The sequence below is a fragment of the Bufo gargarizans genome, chromosome 4, assembly GCF_014858855.1.
Source record: "Bufo gargarizans isolate SCDJY-AF-19 chromosome 4, ASM1485885v1, whole genome shotgun sequence".
Lineage (NCBI taxonomy): Eukaryota > Metazoa > Chordata > Amphibia > Anura > Bufonidae > Bufo > Bufo gargarizans.
This window is the reverse complement of record NC_058083.1, coordinates 465,633,021-465,658,129: the sequence shown is the minus strand read 5'-3', so window position 1 is coordinate 465,658,129 and position 25,109 is coordinate 465,633,021. Positions and strand designations below refer to the sequence as shown.

The window sequence follows — 25,109 nt, the reverse complement described above, 5'->3', positions numbered from 1 at the left end:
GACATAACTATGTCCTTATCCTCCCCAAGATCCGTCTGATATAATTTAGCGAAATGTTTACGCAAAATCATTTTTCTAGTATCCAAATAGTAAGTCAAATTTGAATTCCCTGACCTAACTTAAGGCACCTTATTATTGTTTGCGTCTTTTGATTGGCCACTATAGAAGCCAGCATCCTGCCTGGTTTTCCTTTCTCATAGAACGCCTTCTGGCCAGCAAAGAGGAGCCAGTGTTGAGCTTTTTTAACTACTCAATCCTGAAGTTCTCTCTTTGCCTTTTCCAATGCCTGTAGAGTAGCCAAATCATTATTCCCTCCTAAGTCTTCTAACTTTTTCGGTTAGATTTCTTTCAGTGCTTATAAATTTTGCTCTCTTTTTAGCTATCTTTACTAAATAAAAACCTTGCAGCATAGCCTTGAAGGCATCCCAAATAAAATAAATATGAGTAGACCCTATATTTTGAGACCAGAAATCTAAAATTTCTCTACAGATAGTATCCTGTTCCTGCACAATCTGAATCCAATAAGGGTTCAATCTGAAGGCCTTCCTTATTGCTTGTTTGTTTAAAAGCTCCACATTAAGAAGTACAGGGCAATGGTCAGAGATCCCATGTGGTTTGTACCTCATTCTTTTAATCTTATCTAGGGACTCAACATCGGCGAGGGCGGTCCTGGACAGCACCCTGCAGGACCTGCTATAGCAAGAGAAGGCGATCTTGTCCCCAAAAAAAGAATGCCAAACATCTAATAATGCCATCTCTTGACAGATCCCACTAAGGGCCGTCACAGGACCCCCCGCCCCCACAGTGGATGACCTTCTGTCTTTTACGTTATACATTACAGAATTTAAATCTCCCAAAACCAATATAGGGCACCTAGCCCCTGCGTATAAATTTAGCAAGCTTTCTTAATACTTCGGAAGAGAAGGGTGGTGGGATGTATACGAATTCCATTATACACATCAGGCCCTCCCATCGACCAAACAGGAACACAATTCTACCTTCTCTATCTACTCATTGATCATATGGTTCATAGTCTACCTTTCTGTGAATATATACGCTAACCCCATGGAAATATGACAAAAGATAAGAGTGGTATTCATATCTCGCCCAACTTCTTCTCATGTATTGGCTCTTCTCTAATGAGAAATGAGTCTCAGACAGACTAACAATAGCCGGTAAATGTCTAGAGATTAAATCGAATAGCACCTTTCTCTTTTCTGTGTCCGCTAAACCGCGGACGTTTCATGCCATAATCCAAGACATTATTCCCGTGGGGTAAAGCAGTCCCAACCCTTCCCCATCCTCATCATATTCCTTGGTCCAGCAGCATTAACGTGACCAAACCCTCCCCACTCCCTACCCATCCTCCCAGCTTGGTCCAAAAGGCTAACCTACCTCCTACCTCCTGATCCTCTTACACATTGCCTATACCCCTTTCCTGCCCCCCCCCCCCCGCTCCCACCGAACCTCCAATTAATTTTAAACTTCAACTATGGAGACATTGCATATATACAATGCCCCTTGGAGTCCAGCCACAAGACTACCTCCACCAGGTTCGGCAGGTATATAACAGTATCCTCATATATTATCCTTAATTTAGCGGGATACATCATTGAATATTTTATATTAGCCTGCAAAAGACGTCTCTTAATATAGTGGTATTCCCGTCTTTTCATCTGGGTATCTTTAGAATAGTCTGGGTATATTTCAATCCGGTTCCCGTTATATTCTAATTCAGGTAGATCTCTCTTGCGCCCAAAGATCTTATCTCCATCACTAGAACAGAGAATCTTAGCGATTAAAGTGCGTAGTACTTTTAAATTCGGAATACTATGGGCCTGTTCCACTCCAAACATGGAAGACAGGGAGTCTCTGTCCATTGTATCAATTAACCATTTTTGGATAAAAAACCCTGGGTCATTCCCTTCTGCACCTTCAGGGAAACCTATTAACTGCATATTTCCTCAGCGGGATCTGTTTAAGTCTGTAATTCTGTCTCTCATAGATTTACTGTATTTTTCGCCATCATAATGCCATCCACAGATCCCCCCCACCATCATAATGCCATCCACAGACCCCCCTCATCGTTATCCCATCCACAGATTCCTAGGGAGGAACTGTAGTAGGCGGGGAGAGCGGCGGGCAGTGCAGGCACGGTACTCTGGCCCTGCCGCTCAGTATGTGCTGTTTTATACGAAATGTTAATCATCATATCTAAACTGAATAATGATCCACTCCCCCTGCTCCCCATGTGTACCGTACTTACCGGTACATCTCACGCTCCTGTAGTAAGCACTAGCAGCTAGAAGGCATGTTTGCCGGCCGTAACTCACTGATGTCACGTGCCTGCTCCTCCTCCTTTATGAATGAAGTAGGCGGAGCAGGCACATGACCTCCATGAGTTACGGCCGCTCGGCCTGCCTGCCTGCTAGCTGCTAGTGCTTGCTACAGGAGCTTGACATGTACCGGTAAGCAAAGGGGGAGTAGGGGGAGCGCATCATTATTCAATTTAGATATTATGATTATCACTACGTATAATACAGTACAAACCGAGCTGCGGAGACCGAGTACAGTGCCTGCACTGCCCGCTGCTCTCCCTGCCTCCTCACTAATACATCGCAGACTGCGATGTAAATTTCCAGCATTCGCCGCATAAGACGCAGGGGGGGGAAGTGCGTCTTATGGGGCGAAAAATACGGTATATTCGAGCTCCATATCTTCCGCTTTTTTTTTTTAGGTTAGCGACCTCATTCTTTGTTTCTCCAGTAGTTTTTTCCATTTCCTGCACCCGTACACGTATTTTGTTAATAGCATCTCTAATCAAAGAGATTTCTGACTGCAAGGAGGAAACTGTCGTGGTTAGAACACCCAGCGCATTTTTTGTAGCTTTTAACGTCTCTAAGATATCTTCCAACTTTTGATCAATAGTACCCATTCGATCTCTCGAATCATTAGATTTATAAAATTCTTCTGAAACAGGGCTGGCAATAACCCCCTCCTTACCCTCCACCCTGACATTAATTTTAGTCGCCCCTCTGGTTTTAGTAAGACAAGACTTGAGGAACTTTTCTATATTTGTCTGAGGGCTTTTAAGAACAGTTCCTTTAGGAGATGTGGGGCCGACAAACTTTCTGTTATGAACTTTAGCAGGAATGATGACACTTAAAGAGGAGAACATATGTATATCCTATAACAATAAGGGTTGGGTGCATCCCATCAAATCAGCTCATTCAAGTAATGCATGGATATATAGAAAAAAGTTTTCAAACTTGCCCGTCCTTTGCAGCAAACCATCCACACTTCCAGGGGAAGGGACGCTCATCACCTTCTTACTGCTCCTTCAATTACTTACTGCTCCTTCCAAAAAAATGCCAGGGCAGCGGAAAAATGGGGAAGGAATCCGCCATGGCAATCACAACACACAAGGGTTCTCGCTTCTCAACCGCACAGATGCATGCTGCTGGCTGCCTATCTTTCTTTCTCCCCTCTCGGTATAAAGTATAAGGCGCATCAGAGGGGCAGCGCCCGGTTCCTGTACCTCGGAAACTACCTCTGTCGACTGCAGCTTCAACTACCGAGGGGCGCAAGGTAGCCGAACAAGACGATGAAGCTACGAGTCAGGAGCAGGAAGGAGCGGAGGGGAATGGAGGGGGGCAAGCCCCGCAGCATTTCAGCGTGCTACGTCATGCTGAGCAGCTACACACTACTAGCACTACTAGTAGCTGATGTGTGAGCAGCTACACACTACTAGCACTACTAGCAGCAATACACTACTGTTTGTCCATCAGTCTCATGGCTGTGACCCTGGCAATACCTGCTCCCACACAACTGTTATTGTCGCTGCTTTCACGTCTACAGGAGAAATCAGCAGATCTCTCCTTCAAATTTGGGCTGGCCAGTAGCCGCTGACAGTCCTCAATGATATCTTCCTTGCTGAAAAGCGGAGCAAAGCTTGACAGCATACATTAGTTGCCTGGCAGAAGGAGCACCAAAGGAAAGAGACGTGTTCAGAACAGATGAGAGCACAGAGCTTGTGCCTGGGCCATGCCAACTAAGTGTGGTGTCAGAGGAACCCACAGACTCCTGGCCATGGGTGTCTGATGTCAGTTGAGATATTGTTGGTCGTAAAGACATGACCACTAGATGACAGTGGCAGCTTCGGTCTACTGCTGCAGCTGCTGATACCACCCCCCTTTTCCTGCTGCTACTTTTGATGACTCCAGCAACATTTTTATCACTGTCCGTTTCTTTGGAGGGCCCTGGCAACTGTCTGTTGGACATACTGTACTGTAACATTCACCCTAATTTGAGAATCAAGATGTAACAAAATTGCTTATCCATGAAGCAAGGTGGGCACCCCAATAACAGTAAAATTAGAAAGCTTATTCACCCCAATTTGAGATTCAAGGCCTAATAGAATTGCTAATCTATTAAACAAGGAGAACACCCCAATAACAGTAGAACTAGACAGCTTATTCACCCCAATTTGAGAATCAAGGCCTAATAGAATTGCTAATCTATTAAACAAGGAGAACACCCCAATAACAGTAGAACTAGACAGCTTATTCACCCCAATTTGAGAATCAATGTGTAATAGTATTGCTTATCTATTAAACAAGGAGGACACTGTTTAATTAGATTGATGCAAACTACACTGTCTCCTTTAGATCCCTTTAGCTTCAGATTACAGTCACTGCACTGTCCCTGCAGTCTCCATATGTTCTCCTTACAGTGTGTGAAAACTCTCCCTATAATCTCCCTACACTGTCCCTGCACTCTCCCTATCCAACATTCAACAATCAAAAGCTTTTAGCAACACTGTGCCTAGCGCTTTTCCAATCTTTACCTATGTTCAGATCACAGTGAAATGGCGGAGTCCGCATGGGATGAGACTTTTAAAGGGCTGTGACATCACAAGGGCTGGCTTGCTGCTGATTGGCTGTCTGCACAGCATTATGGGTGATATCGTGTTCCCTGGATTTTTACTTGCACTTTGTAACATATGTAGGCACCATTTTAGGAAAAAACTATTTGTTACCACAAAGGATATTCGGATTCATTGCAAATCAAATTTTTACTAAACTTTGGATCGAATTCTTCCTTGGATTCTAACAGTAACCTAATTAAATAACACTACAGGCAACTCCTTCTTAGCCTAAAAAGATAACATTCAACGGCACAGTCAGATATACTGTATTATATTGGTGTAATTCTCTTGAATAACATTGCCTGCTATTAGTTTGGATGCACACTACAGTCATTATGCCAAAATGCTCTATTTTCCAACCTACAAACCCACTTACCCTTTTTCCAGCAATATATCCTCCCATGGCTCCAAAGCTTTTGGTAAATGTCCCCATTGTCACATCAACTTCTGCAGGATCCATTCCAAAGTATTCCACCACACCTCGTCCAGTAGGCCCCACTGCTCCAATACTGTGTGCTTCATCCAAATATAGGTAAGCTTTATATTTCTTTTTTAACGCTATTACTTCTTCAAGACGGACAATTGATCCTTCCATGCTGGAAAATGGAAGAGTGTAATGTTTATTATAATAGCATTTAGCATTATCTTGCAATTAGAAATTTCCCAAAATTCATTTCAGGGCTGATTTGTTTGAATTACCCATCAGATTTTAGTCAGTCCGAATAAATTCAACTAATGATAAATTTGAAGTGCCCCGATTTCCCTGTACGGCACTCTGGGGTCTCCTGGGACTGTATCCAACTCCTTTCAAGCTCTTAACTGTCAAGACTGCATTAGTAATGTCAGGTAACAAGTGGTTAAGCCTGTTTAAAGGGTTTCTGTCACCAGAAATACCTAAATTAAAATGGTTGACATTATCGATGTGCAAATGTCAGCTGAACCTAACTAGCCTATTCATAGTTTTATTCATGCCCCGTTTGCTCCATAAATGTAACTTTTATAATATGCAAATTAGCCTCTACAAGCAGGGGGACGGTGTTGCTCCTGATCCTAGAGTCTCCGTTCTCCCACCTCTGTCACCTCCCTCCAAGTCTTGATTGACAGGTCCAGGCAGCATTCACATTCTCCTGCCGGCCCTGAGTGCACAGGTAATTCTCGCGCCTGCGCCGTGCAGTTCAGTATTCAGCACAGGCGCAGTAAGGAAGTCGGCAGCCAGTGAGCATCCTTCTTTCACTATGCCTGCGCCAAATACTAACCTCGCGCCGAATACTAACCTCGCAGGCGCGAGATTTACCATGCACTCAGGACCGGCAGGAGAATGCGAACGCTGACTGGCCCTGTCAATCAAGACTTGGAGGGAGGTGACAGAGGTGGGAGAACGGAGCCTCTAGGAGCAGGAGCAATTCCCCTGCCTGCTCTTAGAGGCTAATTTGTATATTATAAAAGTTACATTTATGGATTAACTGGGCATGGATAAAACTAGGAATAGGCTAGTTAGGTTCAGCTGACATTAGCACATCGCTAATATCAGCCAGTTTAATTTCTGTATTTCTAGTGACAACAACCCTTTAAAAAAAGGTCAATTTAAAAAAAAAAATAATGGCCCTAAAATTATATCGTGTCCTACATATATTCACTACATAATGGATACAGTACACTATAATATATACTATCTGCTAACTACAGTACGAAAACTGTCTCTAGCATAAATAATAGATGATCTCGCGAGCCACAGAGATCACACGTTCTCTTGCTAAGCCCCACCCTAAGATAGGTATAAAATTTAAGAAAAGTTACAAATTTTTGTTGCCACTTGCAAACAACTTTTAGATGCAAGAAGTCTGGCATACAGCCTTTGACATTTTCCCCCTAGAATGTTTTAAACTTTTATGCAGGCAAATACCGTATAAGGCTACTTTCACACTAGCGTTCTGCTGTCCGCTCGTGAGCTCCGTTTGAAGGAGCTCACGAGCGGAGCAGAACGCTTCCGTCCAGCCCTGATGCAGTCTGAATGGATGCGGATCTGCTCAGACTGCATCAGTCTGGCGGCGTTCAGCCTCCGCTCCGCTCGCCTTTGCACGGCCAGGCGGACAGCTGAACGCTGCTTGCAGCGTTCAGCTGTCCGCCTGGCTGTGCGGAGGCGTGCGGATCCGTCCAGACTTACAATGTAAGTCAACGGGAACGGATCCGCTTGAAGATGACACCATATGGCTCAATCTTCAAGCGGATCCGTCCCCCATTGACTTTACATTGAAAGTCTGAACGGATCCGCTCATGCTACTTTCGCACTTAGAAATTTTTCTAAGTTATTAATGCAGACGGATCCGTACTGAACGGAGCCTCCGTCTGCATTAATATGATCGGATCCGTTCAGAACGGATCCGATCAAACGCAAGTGTGAAAGTAGCCTAACACAAGCAACCACCATAATTATGAGTCACCACAACGTTAATTACCTATATACTCCTTCAACAATAATGAGAATTTTCTTCCAGGCTCTGTGAGTACGTGGCTGACCTCTCACTACTGCATCCCGCAATAATTTTTCCAGGTTCTGCATATCTTAAAGTATAAAAAACATACAATTTGAAAATAGACAAAAAGTGGTTGTAGTTCACAGTATTGAATACTCAATAGGTTTGCGTTGCTATATCAACTTTATCACAGGTAGTGTCAACACTTAAAATGAAAACAAAAAAGTCTTTATTCTTATATTGCTGATTAAAACAGGCAAAAAAATATAATGGTGAAAGAAAAAAGTGGTCAAAATAGCCTGGCAGAGCTGTATTGTGAGTCCCCAAACAGTGGTCCCCAAATTAGTTATGGGGATAACAAAAGAAACCGTAGTGGCTCCAATAATACGCCACAGGGGACATCTGAGCAGGCTTGAGCCACACACATTCAAAGCAGAGAGCACCGTATGCCCCTCTCACTGGGCTACACTGTCTCCGTGAATGTATAGCAAAGCACTAAGGGAGAGACAGACGGCTACAAAATGCCTCCACTCCGATATTTGCTACTAAACTATGTTGCAAGTCCTAATTGGTGGCTAGCTTTCCATCTAATGATTTGGCTCAACACGTTTCATTATGTAAATCATGTCTCATTGGGAGCCTAAATATTAAGGGACATTCTCGGATAGCGCTGTATTCATTCAAAGCGACATCGCGCTCGCCATCTGTATTATGGCAGCACTTCCGGCACTATTTTAGCCGCAAAGTGCACGCCGAAGTCTTGGATATTTACACCATAAGACCCGCCCCAACTTGCAACATAGTTTAGTAGCAAATATCAGCGCTCCCAGACAGGCAGTACATCCTCCCTCAGCCGCTGTATTCACGCTATGTGGAGGGAGGCGCCAGTAACCACTTCTATTAGGAAGTGGTTTATAAGTAGCCGTTTGTAGCCGTCTGTCTCTCCCTTAGTGCTTTGCGATACATTCATGGAGGCAGTGTAGCCCAGTGAGAGGGGCGTTAGGCGCTTTCTGTTTTGAATGTGTGTGGTCCAAGCCTGCTCAGCTGTCCCCTGTGTGTATATTCGGAGCCACTTCTATTGGTTTCTTTTCTTATCCCCATAACTAATTTCGGGACCACTGTTTGGGAAGTCACAATACAGCTCTGCCAGGCTATTTTCTTTCATCATTACCACTTTTTTCTTTCATCATTATTTAAATATTTTTTTCTCACCTGTTTTAATCAGCAATATAAGAAAAGACTGGTTGTACCATCAACCCCTATCATAACCTGATTTGGGCAAAATGCTTCAATTTATTTAGGAAAGCAGGTTTAGGGGAACAATATTTTTATACTATAGTACTAAACAATATGGTAATCACAGTACTAACACTAGTGTCCATCAATAGTACCTCATTAGACGTGAATAGGACTCAACACTAAACTCTCCTTTTTCACAGGCTGAGCATTTCTAGGAATGTTCTTTCCCAATAATTGCACTGTGTAAAGGTATTGCCAATAACCCAATGAACGACTCGTATAACGCACCCTTCATGGTGACACCAAAATCATAATTTCACTCATCCCCAAAAAACAGAGGTTATTGATGCATGTAACCTATACTAATATATAATGATAATTGCCTGCACAATTTGTCAGTGTAAAAGGGTTTTGACTCTTAATACAATCAGATGCCCACAGGCAGACTCGGACTGGCCCACAGGGGTACAAGTGAATCCCTCGGTGGGCCACTGAGCAAGGTGGGCCCCTAGTCTCTTACCCCCTGCACAAGTGGCACAGTAGACTTACTGCACTACATACATATATTCAATGTACAGCACCACCAGCCTATGTTCATATAAAAACTTGATAGATTATTAAAGAAACTTCCCAGTTTATTAGTATAGACCCAATCAGAGCTGAGATGACTTCTAGGTATAGAGGAAAGCTAGTCAGTGTCCTCTTCTCCCCAGGACCTACCTTCTCAAAGTTTCTGCAGGGACCCCCATATTCAATCATCTGGTAGCATATTGCTGGGCCCCCAAAATAAATTTTACTAGTGGGCCCTAGGCAGCCCAGTCCAATACTGCCCACAGGTAAATGTTCAGCCTGACATAGTGTTGTTTAATCTAGCTAATTTTTAAATACAGCCCCAACAGTATCAGTACTGAATGAGAATGACTTTGAACATATTCATAACTGAGTTGCATTCTTCAGGACAAATATACCCTGCCTTTGGGAATGCTCGCAATCCAGGCGAGTCTGCCATTTATGGGTGGTGCTTGCAGAAGCCATAATCATTTTCAATCCAAGATAGCTCGAATTTGGGACAGTCACTGCAAATTTGGGACTGTTCACAACTATGGAGTTGTAATTCATCTTCACTAATGTACAGTACCATAATAAACCCTAGTTGCTATTCAGTATGATAAAGGCAGTGATGGACCAAGATGTTTGTCTGCATTTACACCCTTCACCTTCCTGGATACTATTTCTTGGTTTTGCTGCTGATTTCTCTGTATATACAGTATGTGCTGTACCCCAGACCCGAGGTATCTCAAATTTTGTGTTATGTATTATATTGTTAATGTATGTACTCCAACTATGAAGAGGTATGGTTGGCAAGGACTGGGCAAACCACCCTGTTCTTCCCCTCTTAGTTGGAGTGGGCTGATCAAGTTTCCTGCCAGGAGGGGGAATTCTAGCTACTGTATGACAGTGAGGAGGAAGGAGACATGTCTGGTTGCTCTTACGCCAAAGGTCCAGCAAAGGAAGCCATTCTCTTGTGAGACCATCACTCTAGAGAAGGACTACAAGAACACCAGGAAACCTAAACAGCTACAGCGTTTTCAGTCAGCAGAGTGACCTGCTGCAAGTGAAGGATGACAGAAATTTGAACATGATTGTAAATAATTAAATTAAATTAAAATGTCCTAGATGAATTAGGAAACATGATTGTAAATATAGGGTGACAGTGAGGGATTTATAAATACATGATTGGTTAATAATAATTTATAATATTAATCATGAATTGGAGTATAAAAATAAGTTGTATTCGTTCATAAAATCATGAAGCATTAAAAAGTAATGAAACATATATGAATTTGTAAATTAATTGGTTCACATGATCATGTATTGGATAGCCCAATTGATGCAATCATGTATAGTTAAAATCATGTAAATAGAATCATTGGTGCGATTATAATATAATTTTTTTATAGTAGTGAGAAGTTCCAGTTAATGTCAATTAGATCTATCCTGTATGGTATTACAACAGAATTGGTTGGGGGATTAAGTCCCCAGACAGGTGCAGGAATAAAAAAGTGAAAAAGCCGAAACTCTAAGTCCTGGAGCATGCGCGGTGTCGTTAAGGTTAGAATTAAAACTCTATGTCCCGGAGCATGCGCAGACACTGCATTGGAATAAGAGCTATTCAGTTTATAAACCTGCGCAGGATTTGGTGTAAGTAACACGAGAATAGGGACAGCATCGACAATAAAGAGGTGTTAGTTATGGGAGGAGGAACAGGTACGTTAGCCCCAATGACAGTGGGAATAAGAAATAATACATATACACAAGCCATGTCGCTGGATGCAATAGGCTAATGATGATGTCATAATAGGAGACTATAAAAGATCCGTGCCACGCCCATCCAAATCTCACTGCCCGATTCCCTGAAGATGCCATAGTTGCTGGCGAAACATGCCGCGGGCCAGTGTTTTAGGGATATTTTAGAGCAGAGGTGACGCCTTATATTAGAAAGAATCAATAATTAACTCTATGTGGCAGACAGGGTGCAGTTTAAGGAGAGAAATCTGGAGCCAGCGCGCGGCTACCAGTCTCCAACTACAATTATAGCACCAAACATAATTGTGCTGATGTATAAACTGACCAGTAATGAGGCGACACAACTGATAGTTTTAACAGAAATAATGTAATGGTCAAAGATTTATTATTATGTTATATTAAAAGTTTAGTTTTATCAGGAACAATAGATATATGTTCAAATAAGGCAAACAGTCGTCTATCAGACTAATTGGAAAAATTGTTCAAGTGCCTTTACATATGTCTGGGTCAAAGACAGTTCAGACACCAATTACCTAAATAACATCCAAGCCAGACCAGCTCAAAGCCTGCATTATACAGTGGACACCTATATCCACAAGTGCCAGTTTATAGTTGTTAAACTGAAGTTCAAGAGATAGTCATCAGCAAGATAGAACATCCGAGGTGCCATTAACTGCCACTTATCAAGCCACCATACCTTATCATCTGGTCAGCGAACTTGCACTTTGTACCAACTACTGCTGGATGTATTACAAGTTATCTTTTGCACTGAGTAAAGAGAAACTGTTATACTTTAACTTCTGTCCTGAGTCTTTAAATAACCTTTCCACTGCACCAAACTATACAACATCTCATCAGGGTCAATATCTCCCTCATCCTCTGCATCGGCTCCTCGGGGATTGGCTGCAAATGATTTTCCTCTGATTTCATACTGTACAATCCACTCAATGAAGAAAACGCATTGGGTTTTATGAGAATCAGTGATACATTCCCTCATGGCTTTGACTCTTATTAATTTAGTTAGTGCTTTAGACCAAAAATTGTAACAAGCACATCTGATACATGGTAACTAGTATACAGTGCAGAGGTCCACCATACGAAAAGGTACTCACCAAGAAGACTCAGTGCGGATCACTCGGCACTGTACAGAAGTTACAGCTCTGAGCTCTCTTCTCTGTCCTTCAATGACACTTACTGTTGTGTTGAAATACTCGAATGGTAGCTCCAGAGAGTCTTGCCCCAAGAATCAGAGAAGTGTGGTTTAATTCATCACTAAGGATAAGACAGCCCTGTAAATATATATACATATATACCAAAATAGATGAGATTATGTTAAGTAAGACACTTGAACAAGATTACCATAAAACTCTAGGAACATAGAAACATACAAGGGAGACTAAACCATGTACAGTCGTGGCCAAAAGTTTTGAGAATTACATAAATATTGGAAATGAGAAAAGTTGATGTTTAAGATTTTATAATAGCATTTTGCATATACTCCAGAATGTTATGAAGAGTGATCAGATGAATTGCATAGTCCTTCTTTGCCATGAAAATTAACTTAATCCCCAAAAAAAACCTTTCCACTGCATTTCATTGCTGTCATTAAAAGACCTGCTGAGATCATTTCAGTAATCGTCTTGTTAACTCAGGTGAGAATGTTGACGAGCACAAGGCTGGAGATCATTATGTCAGGCTGATTGGGTTAAAATGGCAGACTTGACCTGTTAAAAGGAGGGTGATGTTTGAAATCATTGTTCTTCCATTGTTAACCATGGTGACCTGCAAAGAAACACGTGCAGCCATCACTGCGTTGCATAAAAATGGCTTTACAGGCAAGGATATTGTGGCTACTAAGATTGCACCTCAATCAACAATCTATAGGATCATCAAGAACTTCAAGAAAAGAGGTTCAATTCTTGTTAAGAAGGCTTCAGGGCGTCCAAGAAAGTGCAGCAAGTGCTAGGATCATCTCCTAAAGAGGATTCATCTGCGGGATCGGAGTGCCACCAGTGCAGAGCTTGCTCAGGAATGGCAGCAGGCAGGTGTGAGCGCATCTGCACACACAGTGAGGCGAAGACTTTTGGAAGATGGCCTGGTGTCAAGAAGGGCAGCAAAGAAGCCACTTCTCTCCAAAAAAAAATCAGGGACAGATTGATCTTCTGCAGAAAATATGGTGAATCGACTGCTGAGGACTGGGGCAATGTCATATTCTCCGATGAAGCCTCTTTCCGATTGTTTGGGGCATCAGGAAAAAGGCTTGTCTGGAGAAGAAAAGGTGAGTGCTACCATCAGTCCTGTGTCATGCCAACAGTAAAGTATCCTGAGACCATTCATGTGTGGGGCTGCTTCTCATCCAAGGGAGTGGGCTCACTCACAATTTTGCCCAAAAACACAGCCATGAAAAAAAAGGTACCAAAACACCCTCCAACAGCAACTTCTTCCAACAATCCAACAACAGTTTAGTGAAGAACAATGCATTTTCCAGCACGATGGAGCACCGTGCCATAAGGCAAAAGTGATAACTAAGTGGATGGGGGACCAAAATGTTGACATTTTGGGTCCATGGCCGGGAAACTCCCCAGATCTTAATCCCATTGAGAACTTGTGGTCAATCCTCAAGAGGCAGGTGGACAAACAAAAACCCACTAATTCTGACAAACTCCAAGAAGTGATTATGAAAGAATGGGTTGCTATCAGTCAGGAATTGGCCCAGAAGTTGATTGCAGAGGTCCTGAAAAAGAAGGGCCAACACTGCAAATACTGACTCTTTTGCATAAATGTAATGTAATTGTCAATAAAAGCATTTGAAACGTATGAAGAGCGTGAAATTATATTTCACTACATCACAGAAACAACTGAAACAAAGATCTAAAAGCAGGTTAGCAGCAAACTTTGTGAAAACTAATATTTGTGCCATTCTCAAAACTTTTGGCCACGACTGTATGGTCTTCAGCTTTTGCCCAATGTTTGGTAAATTGTCTGGATTTCATTTCGATGCCAGGGTTGTTGAATCAGAGTCAATTTTGGACAGAGTTGGAGATGGTGAAAATTTACCAACTCCAACTTCAGCTTCAAAATAAATTAAATTTGTATCATTAATTTGTTACATGTATATCTTGTTGAATATTTATGTTCTTAGGAACTTAGGAAAGTTTGGAAAATTTAATTATATTATATGCGATAATTAGCAGGGCTATAGAGTCAGAGTTGTGGAGTCTGAGTCAGTTTTGGGTGCATGAAGTCCAAGTCTCAGTGCAAAAAATAGAGGAGTCAATGCAGGAGAGGGAAGCTTGGCATACTGACTCTCACAGCCCTGGTCTATGCCTGTCTTTAAAATGAAGGCTAGGGCTCCACTGTGACTCTTGTTTGTGCAAAGGCAATGGGAATATCATGGGACACTGTGACTATCTTATGACGGTTGGAAATCTTGTGATTGTCTAGCCTTAGACACAATGATAAATACTGGAATGATCATGTGGTAAGTGCCTAAGGTGGCTTAGCAAGATTTTTATTGTCTTTAGCTGTAGTGCATGCATTACTTTTTTAGTGTTACATAACAATCTGGATACTTTATGCTGTTAGTAATGGACATGTTAATATATGATCAGAATTTTCCAACCTTTCCAACCAGAGCTGGAATGTTTGTTGAATTTGTGGCAAAACCCATACTGAAAACCATTGCTGCTTCTACTTTGAGGAACTTTGCAACCAAATCTTCTAGCTCTTGTAGTTTATCCATTTGTCCTAAGAAAGAATGGAAATTATTTAACAAAAAGGTAAGATAATGTATCATTTATCGTGCAGGGTCACCATGCTGTGGTACAAATACAGGACTTCTTCGTGTGGCTTAGCTGCGTGTATGAGCCCACAAGGGGGCAAATTGCAGCATTTTGTAGCAGGCATCTTCTTATCCACCTATTTTGCTTTTTCTCTATTACTAAAACTATAGATGGAATTTATCATTCCCACCTAAGCCTTTTTTGGTCTGAAAACCCTAGTTTTGAGACTTTCATTGCCATTGTAACTTTTTTTGTTATAACTGGCATGTTTACACTGCTCCTCCCAAAAGAAAGATGTAGATGGGGCCATTGGCTCTGGCACATTCATCATTATTTACCCCAGAAACAGGTGTAAATAATGACTGAAATCTTTGTAAGCTCTCAGCTGCCATAGATTTCAGACTAGCGCATGGACTGCCAGAGGACGCAATTCATTTATGATGATACCTGCTCCTTCTCATAATTTAAATGACTCCTCCGGCAGGACACAGGCCCTAACAAGACCGGCGTAGCACACTCTGGTCTTGATAAATTAGGGCCTAAATGTCTGCTGCACATTCAAAATAGAAAATACCCCAAGAGCCTGCAATTATCAAGCATTTTTAAAGAGGACCTTTCACCGGTTCTGACATTAGGGGGCGTCTCCTCCTCCATGGCTTTGAGCTGTCCAATCGCAGAGGAGAGCATCACAGCCAAAGAGGGGAAAACAAGCTCCCCTTCTCCCTGGATGTGACACACTACGCTGTGCTTGGCCAGCTCACAGCCAGGGATAAGGAGACGCCCCTTTGAGAAAACCGTCCGTCTCCCTGTACCAATTATATGGATTTACATATAGATCGGGAAACCAGAACAGTGGGCACATCGGGGGAATAGAGCAGCCCACAGAAAAAAATAAGTGATATCACATGTCAATGTCCCCCACACTGCCAGGTATTTGTATGGTAATTTCAGGACCATTAAGACTGATGGTCATTCTTCTTACCAAGTTCATGTATGGTACTGCACACTCCAACGCCATATCTCTCTAGTACATTCTTCACTGTTTCCAGTGACTCTTCATTATTTTCTGCAAAACCCAGATAGTTGTATGATCCCATATTTATCACATCCTTAATGACTTTTCCGGTGTACCTATAATAAAACCAAACCTTTAATTCGTATAACAAGCTGCAATACGCAGGCAAGGATTGCCACATTGAATTTGCATGCTATGGCATGGTCACTTTTGTCTCAGATGTGCATTATAGAAGAGAAGCTGGCTGTCAGTCCTAGCACTCAAGTTAAGAGTTTAAGGTAAGTAGATGCACCCCTCAACCTAATCAAATACAATGTCTGGTGGATTGTGCCCTACTGGCAGCTCTCCATGTGACAGTCAGGTATAAACAGATAAATAGGGATGAGCGAACTCGAACTGTATAGTTCGGGTTCGTACCGAATTTTGGGGTGTCCGTGACACGGACCCGAACCCGGACATTTTCGTAAAAGTCCGGGTTCGGGTTCGGTGTTCGTCGCTTTCTTGGCGCTTTTGTGACGCTTTCTTGGCGCTTTTTGAAAGGCTGCAAAGCAGCCAATCAACAAGCGTCATACTACTTGCCCCAAGAGGCCGTCACAGCCATGCCTACTATTGGCATGGCTGTGATTGGCCAGAGCACCATGTGACCCAGCCTCTATTTAAGCTGGAGTCACATAGCGCCGCCCGTCACTCTGCTCTGATTAGCGTAGGGAGAGGTTGCGGATGCGACAGTAGGGCGAGATTAGGCAGATTAACTCCTCCAAAGGACTTCACTTGATTAATCGATCGATCTGCAGCTGTGCATCATTGAGCTGCTGAAATTCAAATGCTCACTCACTGTTTTTAGGCTGCCCAGACCGTTTGTCAGTCACTTTTTTCTGGGGTGATCGGCGGCCATTTTGTGTCTTGTGCGGTGCTGCGACCAAGTGCATCCAAGCTGCGACCAAGTGCATTTAACCCTCAATGGTGTGGTTGTTTTTTGGCTAAAGCCTACATCAGGGTGAAGCTGTCACACCAAGTGCATTTAACCAGCAATAGTCTGTTCATTTTTTTGGCCATATACTAAATCAGGGGCAAGCTGCGCCTGTCACCAAGTGCATTTAACCCTCAATGGTGTGGTTGTTTTTTGGCTAAAGCCTACATCAGGGTGAAGCTGTCACACCAAGTGCATTTAACCAGCAATAGTCTGTTCATTTTTTGGCCATATACTACATCAGGGGCAAGCTGCGCCCGTCACCAAGTGCATTTAACCCTCAGTAGTGTGGTGCGTCAAGCTGTGACACCAAGTGCATTTAACCAGCAATAGTCTGTTCATTTTTTGGCCATATACTAAATCAGGGGCAAGCTGCGCCCGTCACCAAGTGCATTTAACCAGCAATAGTGTGGTTATTTTTTGGCCATATCCCAGTCTAATTCTGTCACTAAATCCATACCGGTCACCCAGCGCCTAAATACTAGGCCTCAAATTTATATCCCGCTAAATCTCTCGTTACCGCTGTCCTGTTGTGGCTGGGAAAGTTATTTAGTGTCCGTCAAAGCACATTTTTTGTTCTGGGTTTAAATACAATTCCCAATTTAACAATTTCATAATTTAGTGGTTTCTGCTATATCAGAGCTATTTGAAATCTATCCCTAAAAGGGTATATAATATTCAAGGTGCACATTGGGTCATTCAGAATAACTTCACACACACCCGCTACTGTGTATTTCCAAGTCTAATTCTGTCACTAAACCCATACCTGTCACCCAGCGCCTAAATACTAGGCCTCAAATTTATATCCTGCTAAATCTCTCGTTAACGCTGTCCTGTTGTGGCTGGGAAAGTTATTTAGTGTCCGTCAAAGCACATTTTTTGTTCTGGGTTTAAATACAATTCCCAATTTAACAATTTCATAATTTAGTGGTTTCTGCTATATCAGAGCTATTTGAAATCTATCCCTAAAAGGGTATATAATATTCAAGGTGCACATTGGGTCATTCAGAATAACTTCACACACACCCGCTACTGTGTATTTCCAAGTCTAATTCTGTCACTAAACCCATACCTGTCACCCAGCGCCTAAATACTAGGCCTCAAATTTATATCCTGCTAAATCTCTCGTTAACGCTGTCCTGTTGTGGCTGGGAAAGTTATTTAGTGTCCGTCAAAGCACATTTTTTGTTCTGGGTTGAAATACAATTCCCAATTTAGCAATTTCATAATTTAGTGGTTTCTGCTATATCAGAGCTATTTGAAATCTATCCCTAAAAGGGTATATAATATTCAAGGTGCACATTGGGTCATTCAGAATAACTTCACACACACCCGCTACTGTGTATTTCCAAGTCTAATTCTGTCACTAAACCCATACCTGTCACCCAGCGCCTAAATACTAGGCCTCAAATTTATATCCTGCTAAATCTCTCGTTAACGCTGTCCTGTTGTGGCTGGGAAAGTTATTTAGTGTCCGTCAAAGCACATTTTTTGTTCTGGGTTTAAATACAATTCCCAATTTAACAATTTCATAATTTAGTGGTTTCTGCTATATCAGAGCTATTTGAAATCTATCCCTAAAAGGGTATATAATATTCAAGGTGCACATTGGGTCATTCAGAATAACTTCACACACACCCGCTACTGTGTATTTCCAAGTCTAATTCTGTCACTAAACCCATACCTGTCACCCAGCGCCTAAATACTAGGCCTCAAATTTATATCCTGCTAAATCTCTCGTTAACGCTGTCCTGTTGTGGCTGGGAAAGTTATTTAGTGTCCGTCAAAGCACATTTTTTGTTCTGGGTTGAAATACAATTCCCAATTTAGCAATTTCATAATTTAGTGGTTTCTGCTATATCAGAGCTATTTGAAATCTATCCCTAAAAGGGTATATAATATTCAAGGTGCACATTGGGTCATTCAGAATAACTTCACACACACCCGCTACTGTGTATTTCCAAGTCTAATTCTGTCACTAAACCCATACCTGTCACCCAGCGCCTAAATACTAGGCCTCAAATTTATATCCTGCTAAATCTCTCGTTAACGCTGTCCTGTTGTGGCTGGGAAAGTTATTTAGTGTCCGTCAAAGCACATTTTTTGTTCTGGGTTTAAATACAATTCCCAATTTAACAATTTCATAATTTAGTGGTTTCTGCTATATCAGAGCTATTTGAAATCTATCCCTAAAAGGGTATATAATATTCAAGGTGCACATTGGGTCATTCAGAATAACTTCACACACACACGCTTCTGTGCATTTCCAAGTCTAATTCTGTCACTAAATCCATACCGGTCACCCAGCGCCTAAATACTAGGCCTCAAATTTATATCCCGCTGAATTTGAATACAATACATTGGGCCAAATAATATATTTGTTGTTGTGGTGAACCATAACAATGAGAAAAACATCTAGTAAGGGACGCGGACGTGGACATGGTCGTGGTGGTGTTAGTGGACCCTCTGGTGCTGGGAGAGGACGTGGCCGTTCTGCCACATCCACACGTCCTAGTGTACCAACTACCTCAGGTCCCAGTAGCCGCCAGAATTTACAGCGATATATGGTGGGGCCCAATGCCGTTCTAAGGATGGTAAGGCCTGAGCAGGTACAGGCATTAGTCAATTGGGTGGCCGACAGTGGATCCAGCACGTTCACATTATCTCCCACCCAGTCTTCTGCAGAAAGCGCACAGATGGCGCCTGAAAACCAACCCCATCAGTCTGTCACATCACCCCCATGCATACCAGGGAAACTGTCTCAGCCTCAAGTTATGCAGCAGTCTCTTATGCTGTTTGAAGACTCCGCTGGCAGGGTTTCCCAAGGGCATCCACCTAGCCCTTCCCCAGCGGTGAAAGACATAGAATGCACTGACGCACAACCACTTATGTTTCCTGATGATGAGGACATGGGAATACCACCTCAGCATGTCTCTGATGATGACGAAACACAGGTGCCAACTGCTGCGTCTTTCTGCAGTGTGCAGACTGAACAGGAGGTCAGGGATCAAGACTGGGTGGAAGACGATGCAGGGGACGATGAGGTCCTAGACCCCACATGGAATGAAGGTCGTGCCACTGACTTTCACAGTTCGGAGGAAGAGGCAGTGGTGAGACCGAGCCAACAGCGTAGCAAAAGAGGGAGCAGTGGGCAAAAGCAGAACACCCGCCGCCAAGAGACTCCGCCTGCTACTGACCGCCGCCATCTGGGACCGAGCACCCCAAAGGCAGCTTCAAGGAGTTCCCTGGCATGGCACTTCTTCAAACAATGTGCTGACGACAAGACCCAAATGGTTTGCACGCTGTGCCATCAGAGCCTGAAGCGAGGCATTAACGTTCTGAACCTGAGCACAACCTGCATGACCAGGCACCTGCATGCAAAGCATAAACTGCAGTGGAGTAAACACCTTAAAACCAAGAAAGTCACTCAGGCTCCCCCTGCTACCTCTTCTGCTGCTGCCGCCTCGGCCTATTCTGCTGCTGCCGCCTCGGCCTCTTCCTCCGCCTCTGGAGGAACGTTGGCACCTGCCGCCCAGCAAACAGGGGATGTACCACCAACACCACCACCACCACCTCCGTCACCAAGCGTCTCAACCATGTCACACGCCAGCGTTCAGCTCTCCATCTCACAAACATTTGATAGAAAGCGTAAATTCCCACCTAGCCACCCTCGATCCCTGGCCCTGAATGCCAGCATTTCTAAACTACTGGCCTATGAAATGCTGTCATTTAGGCTGGTGGACACAGACAGCTTCAAACAGCTCATGTCGCTTGCTGTCCCACAGTATGTTGTTCCCAGCCGGCACTACTTCTCCAAGAGAGCCGTGCCTTCCCTGCACAACCAAGTATCCGATAAAATCAAGTGTGCACTGCGCAACGCCATCTGTGGCAAGGTCCACCTAACCACAGATACGTGGACCAGTAAGCACGGCCAGGGACGCTATATCTCCCTAACTGCACACTGGGTAAATGTAGTGGCAGCTGGGCCCCAGGCGGAGAGCTGTTTGGCGCACGTCCTTCCGCCGCCAAGGATCGCAGGGCAACATTCTTTGCCTCCTGTTGCCACCTCCTCCTTCTCGGCTTCCTCCTCCTCTTCTTCCACCTGCTCATCCAGTCAGCCACACACCTTCACCACCAACTTCAGCACAGCCCGGGGTAAACGTCAGCAGGCCATTCTGAAACTCATATGTTTGGGGGACAGGCCCCACACCGCACAGGAGTTGTGGCGGGGTATTGAACAACAGACCGACGAGTGGTTGCTGCCGGTGAGCCTCAAGCCCGGCCTGGTGGTGTGTGATAATGGGCGAAATCTCGTTGCAGCTCTGGGACTAGCCAATTTGACGCACATCCCTTGCTTGGCGCATGTGCTGAATTTGGTGGTGCAGAAGTTCATTCACAACTACCCCGACATGTCAGAGCTGCTGCATAAAGTGCGGGCCGTCTGTTCGCGCTTCCGGCGTTCACATCCTGCTGCTGCTCGCCTGTCTGCGCTACAGCGTAACTTCGGCCTTCCCGCTCACCGCCTCATATGCGACGTGCCCACCAGGTGGAACTCCACCTTGCACATGCTGGACAGACTGTGCGAGCAGCAGCAGGCCATAGTGGAGTTTCAGCTGCAGCACGCACGGGTCAGTCGCACTACAGAACAGCACCACTTCACCACCAATGACTGGGCCTCCATGCGAGACCTGTGTGCCCTGTTGCGCTGTTTCGAGTACTCCACCAACATGGCCAGTGGCGATGACACCGTTATCAGCGTTACAATACCACTTCTATGTCTCCTTGAGAAAACACTTAGGGCGATGATGGAAGAGGAGGTGGCCCAGGAGGAGGAGGAGGAGGAGGAAGAGGGGTCATTTTTAGCACTTTCAGGCCAGTCTCTTCGAAGTGACTCAGAGGGAGGTTTTTGGCAACAGCAGAGGCCAGGTACAAATGTGGCCAGCCAGGGCCCACTACTGGAGGACGAGGAGGACGAGGATGAGGAGGAGGTGGAGGAGGATGAGGATGAAGCATGGTCACAGCGGGGTGGCACCCAACGCAGCTCGGGTCCATCACTGGTGCGTGGCTGGGGGGAAAGGCAGGACGATGACGATACGCCTCCCACAGAGGACAGCTTGTCCTTACCCCTGGGCAGCCTGGCACACATGAGCGACTACATGCTGCAGTGCCTGCGCAACGACAGCAGAGTTGCCCACATTTTAACCTGTGCGGACTACTGGGTTGCCACCCTGCTGGATCCACGCTACAAAGACAATGTGCCCACCTTACTTCCTGCACTGGAGCGTGATAGGAAGATGCGCGAGTACAAGCGCACGTTGGTAGACGCGCTACTGAGAGCATTCCCAAATGTCACAGGGGAACAAGTGGAAGCCCAAGGCCAAGGCAGAGGAGGAGCAAGAGGTCGCCAAGGCAGCTGTGTCACGGCCAGCTCCTCTGAGGGCAGGGTTAGCATGGCAGAGATGTGGAAAACTTTTGTCAACACGCCACAGCTAACTGCACCACCACCTGATACGCAACGTGTTAGCAGGAGGCAACATTTCACTAACATGGTGGAACAGTACGTGTGCACACCCCTCCACGTACTGACTGATGGTTCGGCCACATTCAACTTCTGGGTCTCTAAATTGTCCACGTGGCCAGAGCTAGCCTTTTATGCCTTGGAGGTGCTGGCCTGCCCGGCAGCCAGCGTTTTGTCTGAACGTGTATTCAGCACGGCAGGGGGCGTCATTACAGACAAACGCAGCCGCCTGTCTACAGCCAATGTGGACAAGCTGACGTTCATAAAAATGAACCAGGCATGGATCCCACAGGACCTGTCCGTCCCTTGTCCAGATTAGACATTAACTACCTCCCCATAACCATATATTATTGGACTCCAGGGCACTTCCTCATTCAATCCTATTTTTATTTTCATTTTACCATTATATTGCGAGGCTACCCAAAGTTGAATGAACCTCTCCTCTGCCTGTGTGCTAGGCCTAAATATATGCCAATGGACTGTTGCAGTGGTGGCTGACATGAAGCCTGATTCTCTGCTATGACATGCAGACTAATTCTCTGCTGACATGAAGCCAGATTGTCTGTTACGGGACCTCTCTGCTCTGCCTGTGTGCTAGGCCTAAATATATGCCAATGGACTGTTGCAGTGGTGGGTGACGTGAAGCCTCATTCTCTGCTATGACATGCAGACTGATTCTCTGCTGACATGAAGCCAGATTGTCTGTTACGGGACCTCTCTGCTCTGCCTGTGTGCTAGGCCTAAATATATGCCAATGGACTGTTGCAGTGGTGGGTGACGTGAAGCCTCATTCTCTGCTATGACATGCAGACTGATTCTCTGCTGACATGAAGCCAGATTGTCTGTTACGGGACCTCTCTGCTCTGCCTGTGTGCTAGGCCTAAATATATGCCAATGGACTGTTGCAGTGGTGGGTGACGTGAAGCCTCATTCTCTGCTATGACATGCAGACTGATTCTCTGCTGTCATGAAGCCAGATTGTCTGTTACGGGACCTCTCTGCTCTGCCTGTGTGCTAGGCCTAAATATATGCCAATGGACTGTTGCAGTGGTGGGTGACGTGAAGCCTCATTCTCTGCTATGACATGCAGACTGATTCTCTGCTGACATGAAGCCAGATCGTCTGTTACGGGACCTCTCTGCTCTGCCTGTGTGCTAGGCCTAAATATATGCCAATGGACTGTTGCAGTGGTGGGTGACGTGAAGCCTCATTCTCTGCTATGACATGCAGACTGATTCTCTGCTGACATGAAGCCAGATCGTCTGTTACGGGACCTCTCTGCTCTGCCTGTGTGCTAGGCCTAAATATATGCCAATGGACTGTTGCAGTGGTGGGTGACGTGAAGCCTCATTCTCTGCTATGACATGCAGACTGATTCTCTGCTGTCATGAAGCCAGATTGTCTGTTACGGGACCTCTCTGCTCTGCCTGTGTGCTAGGCCTAAATATATGCCAATGGACTGTTGCAGTGGTGGGTGACGTGAAGCCTCATTCTCTGCTATGACATGCAGACTGATTCTCTGCTGACATGAAGCCAGATCGTCTGTTACGGGACCTCTCTCCTCTGCCTGGGTGCTGGGCCTAAATTTATGACAATGGACTGTTGCAGTGGTGGCTGACGTGAAGCCTGATTCTCTGCTATGACATGCAGACTGATTCTCTGCTGACATGAAGCCAGATCCTCTGTTACGGGACCTCTCTCCTCTGCCTGGGTGCTGGGCCTAAATTTATGAAAATGGACTCTTACAGTGGTGGGTGACGTGAAGCCTGATTCTCTGCTATGACATGAAGACTGATTCTCTGCTGACATGAAGCCAGATTGTCTGTTACGGGACCTCTCTCCTCTGCCTGGGTGCCGGGGCCTAAATATCTGAGAATGGACTGTTCCAGTGGTGGGTGACGGGAAGCCAGATTCTCTGCTATGGAACCTCTCTCCAATTGATTTTGGTTAATTTTTATTTATTTAATTTTTATTTTAATTAATTTCCCTATCCACATTTGTTTGCAGGGGATTTGCCTACATGTTGCTGCCTTTTGCAGCCCTCTAGCCCTTTCCTGGGCTGTTTTACAGCCGTTTTAGTGCCGAAAAGTTCGGGTCCCCATTGACTTCAATGGGGTTCGGGTTCGGGACGAAGTTCGGATCGGGTTCGGATCCCGAACCCGAACATTTCCGGGATGTTCGGCCGAACTTCTCGAACCCGAACATCCAGGTGTTCGCTCAACTCTACAGATAAACTGTCAATTTTATTGTGTATCCATCTGTTTTTAACGTCCATTTCTCATTTGTTTTTAACATCTGTTAAAAACAGATGTTAAAAACTGATGACTTTCATTGGCTTTAGATTAAAACCCGTACACCTGCAATGCCCTCAGTATATATAATGTCACCCACAGTCCCCTCAGTATATATATAATGCCCCCTATAGTACCCCTGTATAAATAATGCCCCTTTGTAGTGCCCCCAGTAGTTATAAGGCCCCCTTATTGCCCCCAGTATCTATAATAACCCCAAATTGTGCTTCAATATATTTAATAGCCCCAAGGTGTGCCACCAGTAGAAATAATGACCCCCTTGTTGTGTCCCAAGTGAAAATAATGGCCCCTGAGTAGAAATAATGGTCCCCAGTTGTGCCCCCAGTAGAAATAATGGCCCCAGTTGTTCCCCCAGTAGAGATAATGCCCCTCTGTTCTCCCAGTAGAGATAGAGCCAGCAAAAAAAAAATAAATACCTCACGAAATGCATTCGGAAACACTTGCTCTGCAATGGAGGCAGCAGGACCTGATGCTCCAAGCATGATCATGTGATGTCACAACACTGGAAGCATCAGGTCCTGCTTCCTTCAGTGCGGAGCTAGTGTTCCTGTGTGTGCCATAGTTA

At 44.5% G+C, this 25,109-nt stretch overlaps 1 protein-coding gene across 1 annotated transcript in view; it reads right to left on the bottom strand.

The window, feature by feature from the left end:
- LOC122934008 (serine palmitoyltransferase 3-like) overlaps positions 1 to 25,109 on the bottom strand; it is a 110,716-nt gene that overhangs the window by 57,073 nt on the left and 28,534 nt on the right. Inside the window, exons 4-8 of the mRNA XM_044289134.1 lie at positions 15,712 to 15,860; positions 14,570 to 14,694; positions 12,143 to 12,236; positions 7,384 to 7,489; positions 5,304 to 5,523 (exon numbers count right to left, since the gene is read on the bottom strand). Of these exons, the coding sequence (XP_044145069.1) occupies positions 5,304 to 5,523; positions 7,384 to 7,489; positions 12,143 to 12,236; positions 14,570 to 14,694; positions 15,712 to 15,860 (694 nt within the window). The remainder of the gene's footprint in view (positions 1 to 5,303; positions 5,524 to 7,383; positions 7,490 to 12,142; positions 12,237 to 14,569; positions 14,695 to 15,711; positions 15,861 to 25,109) is intronic.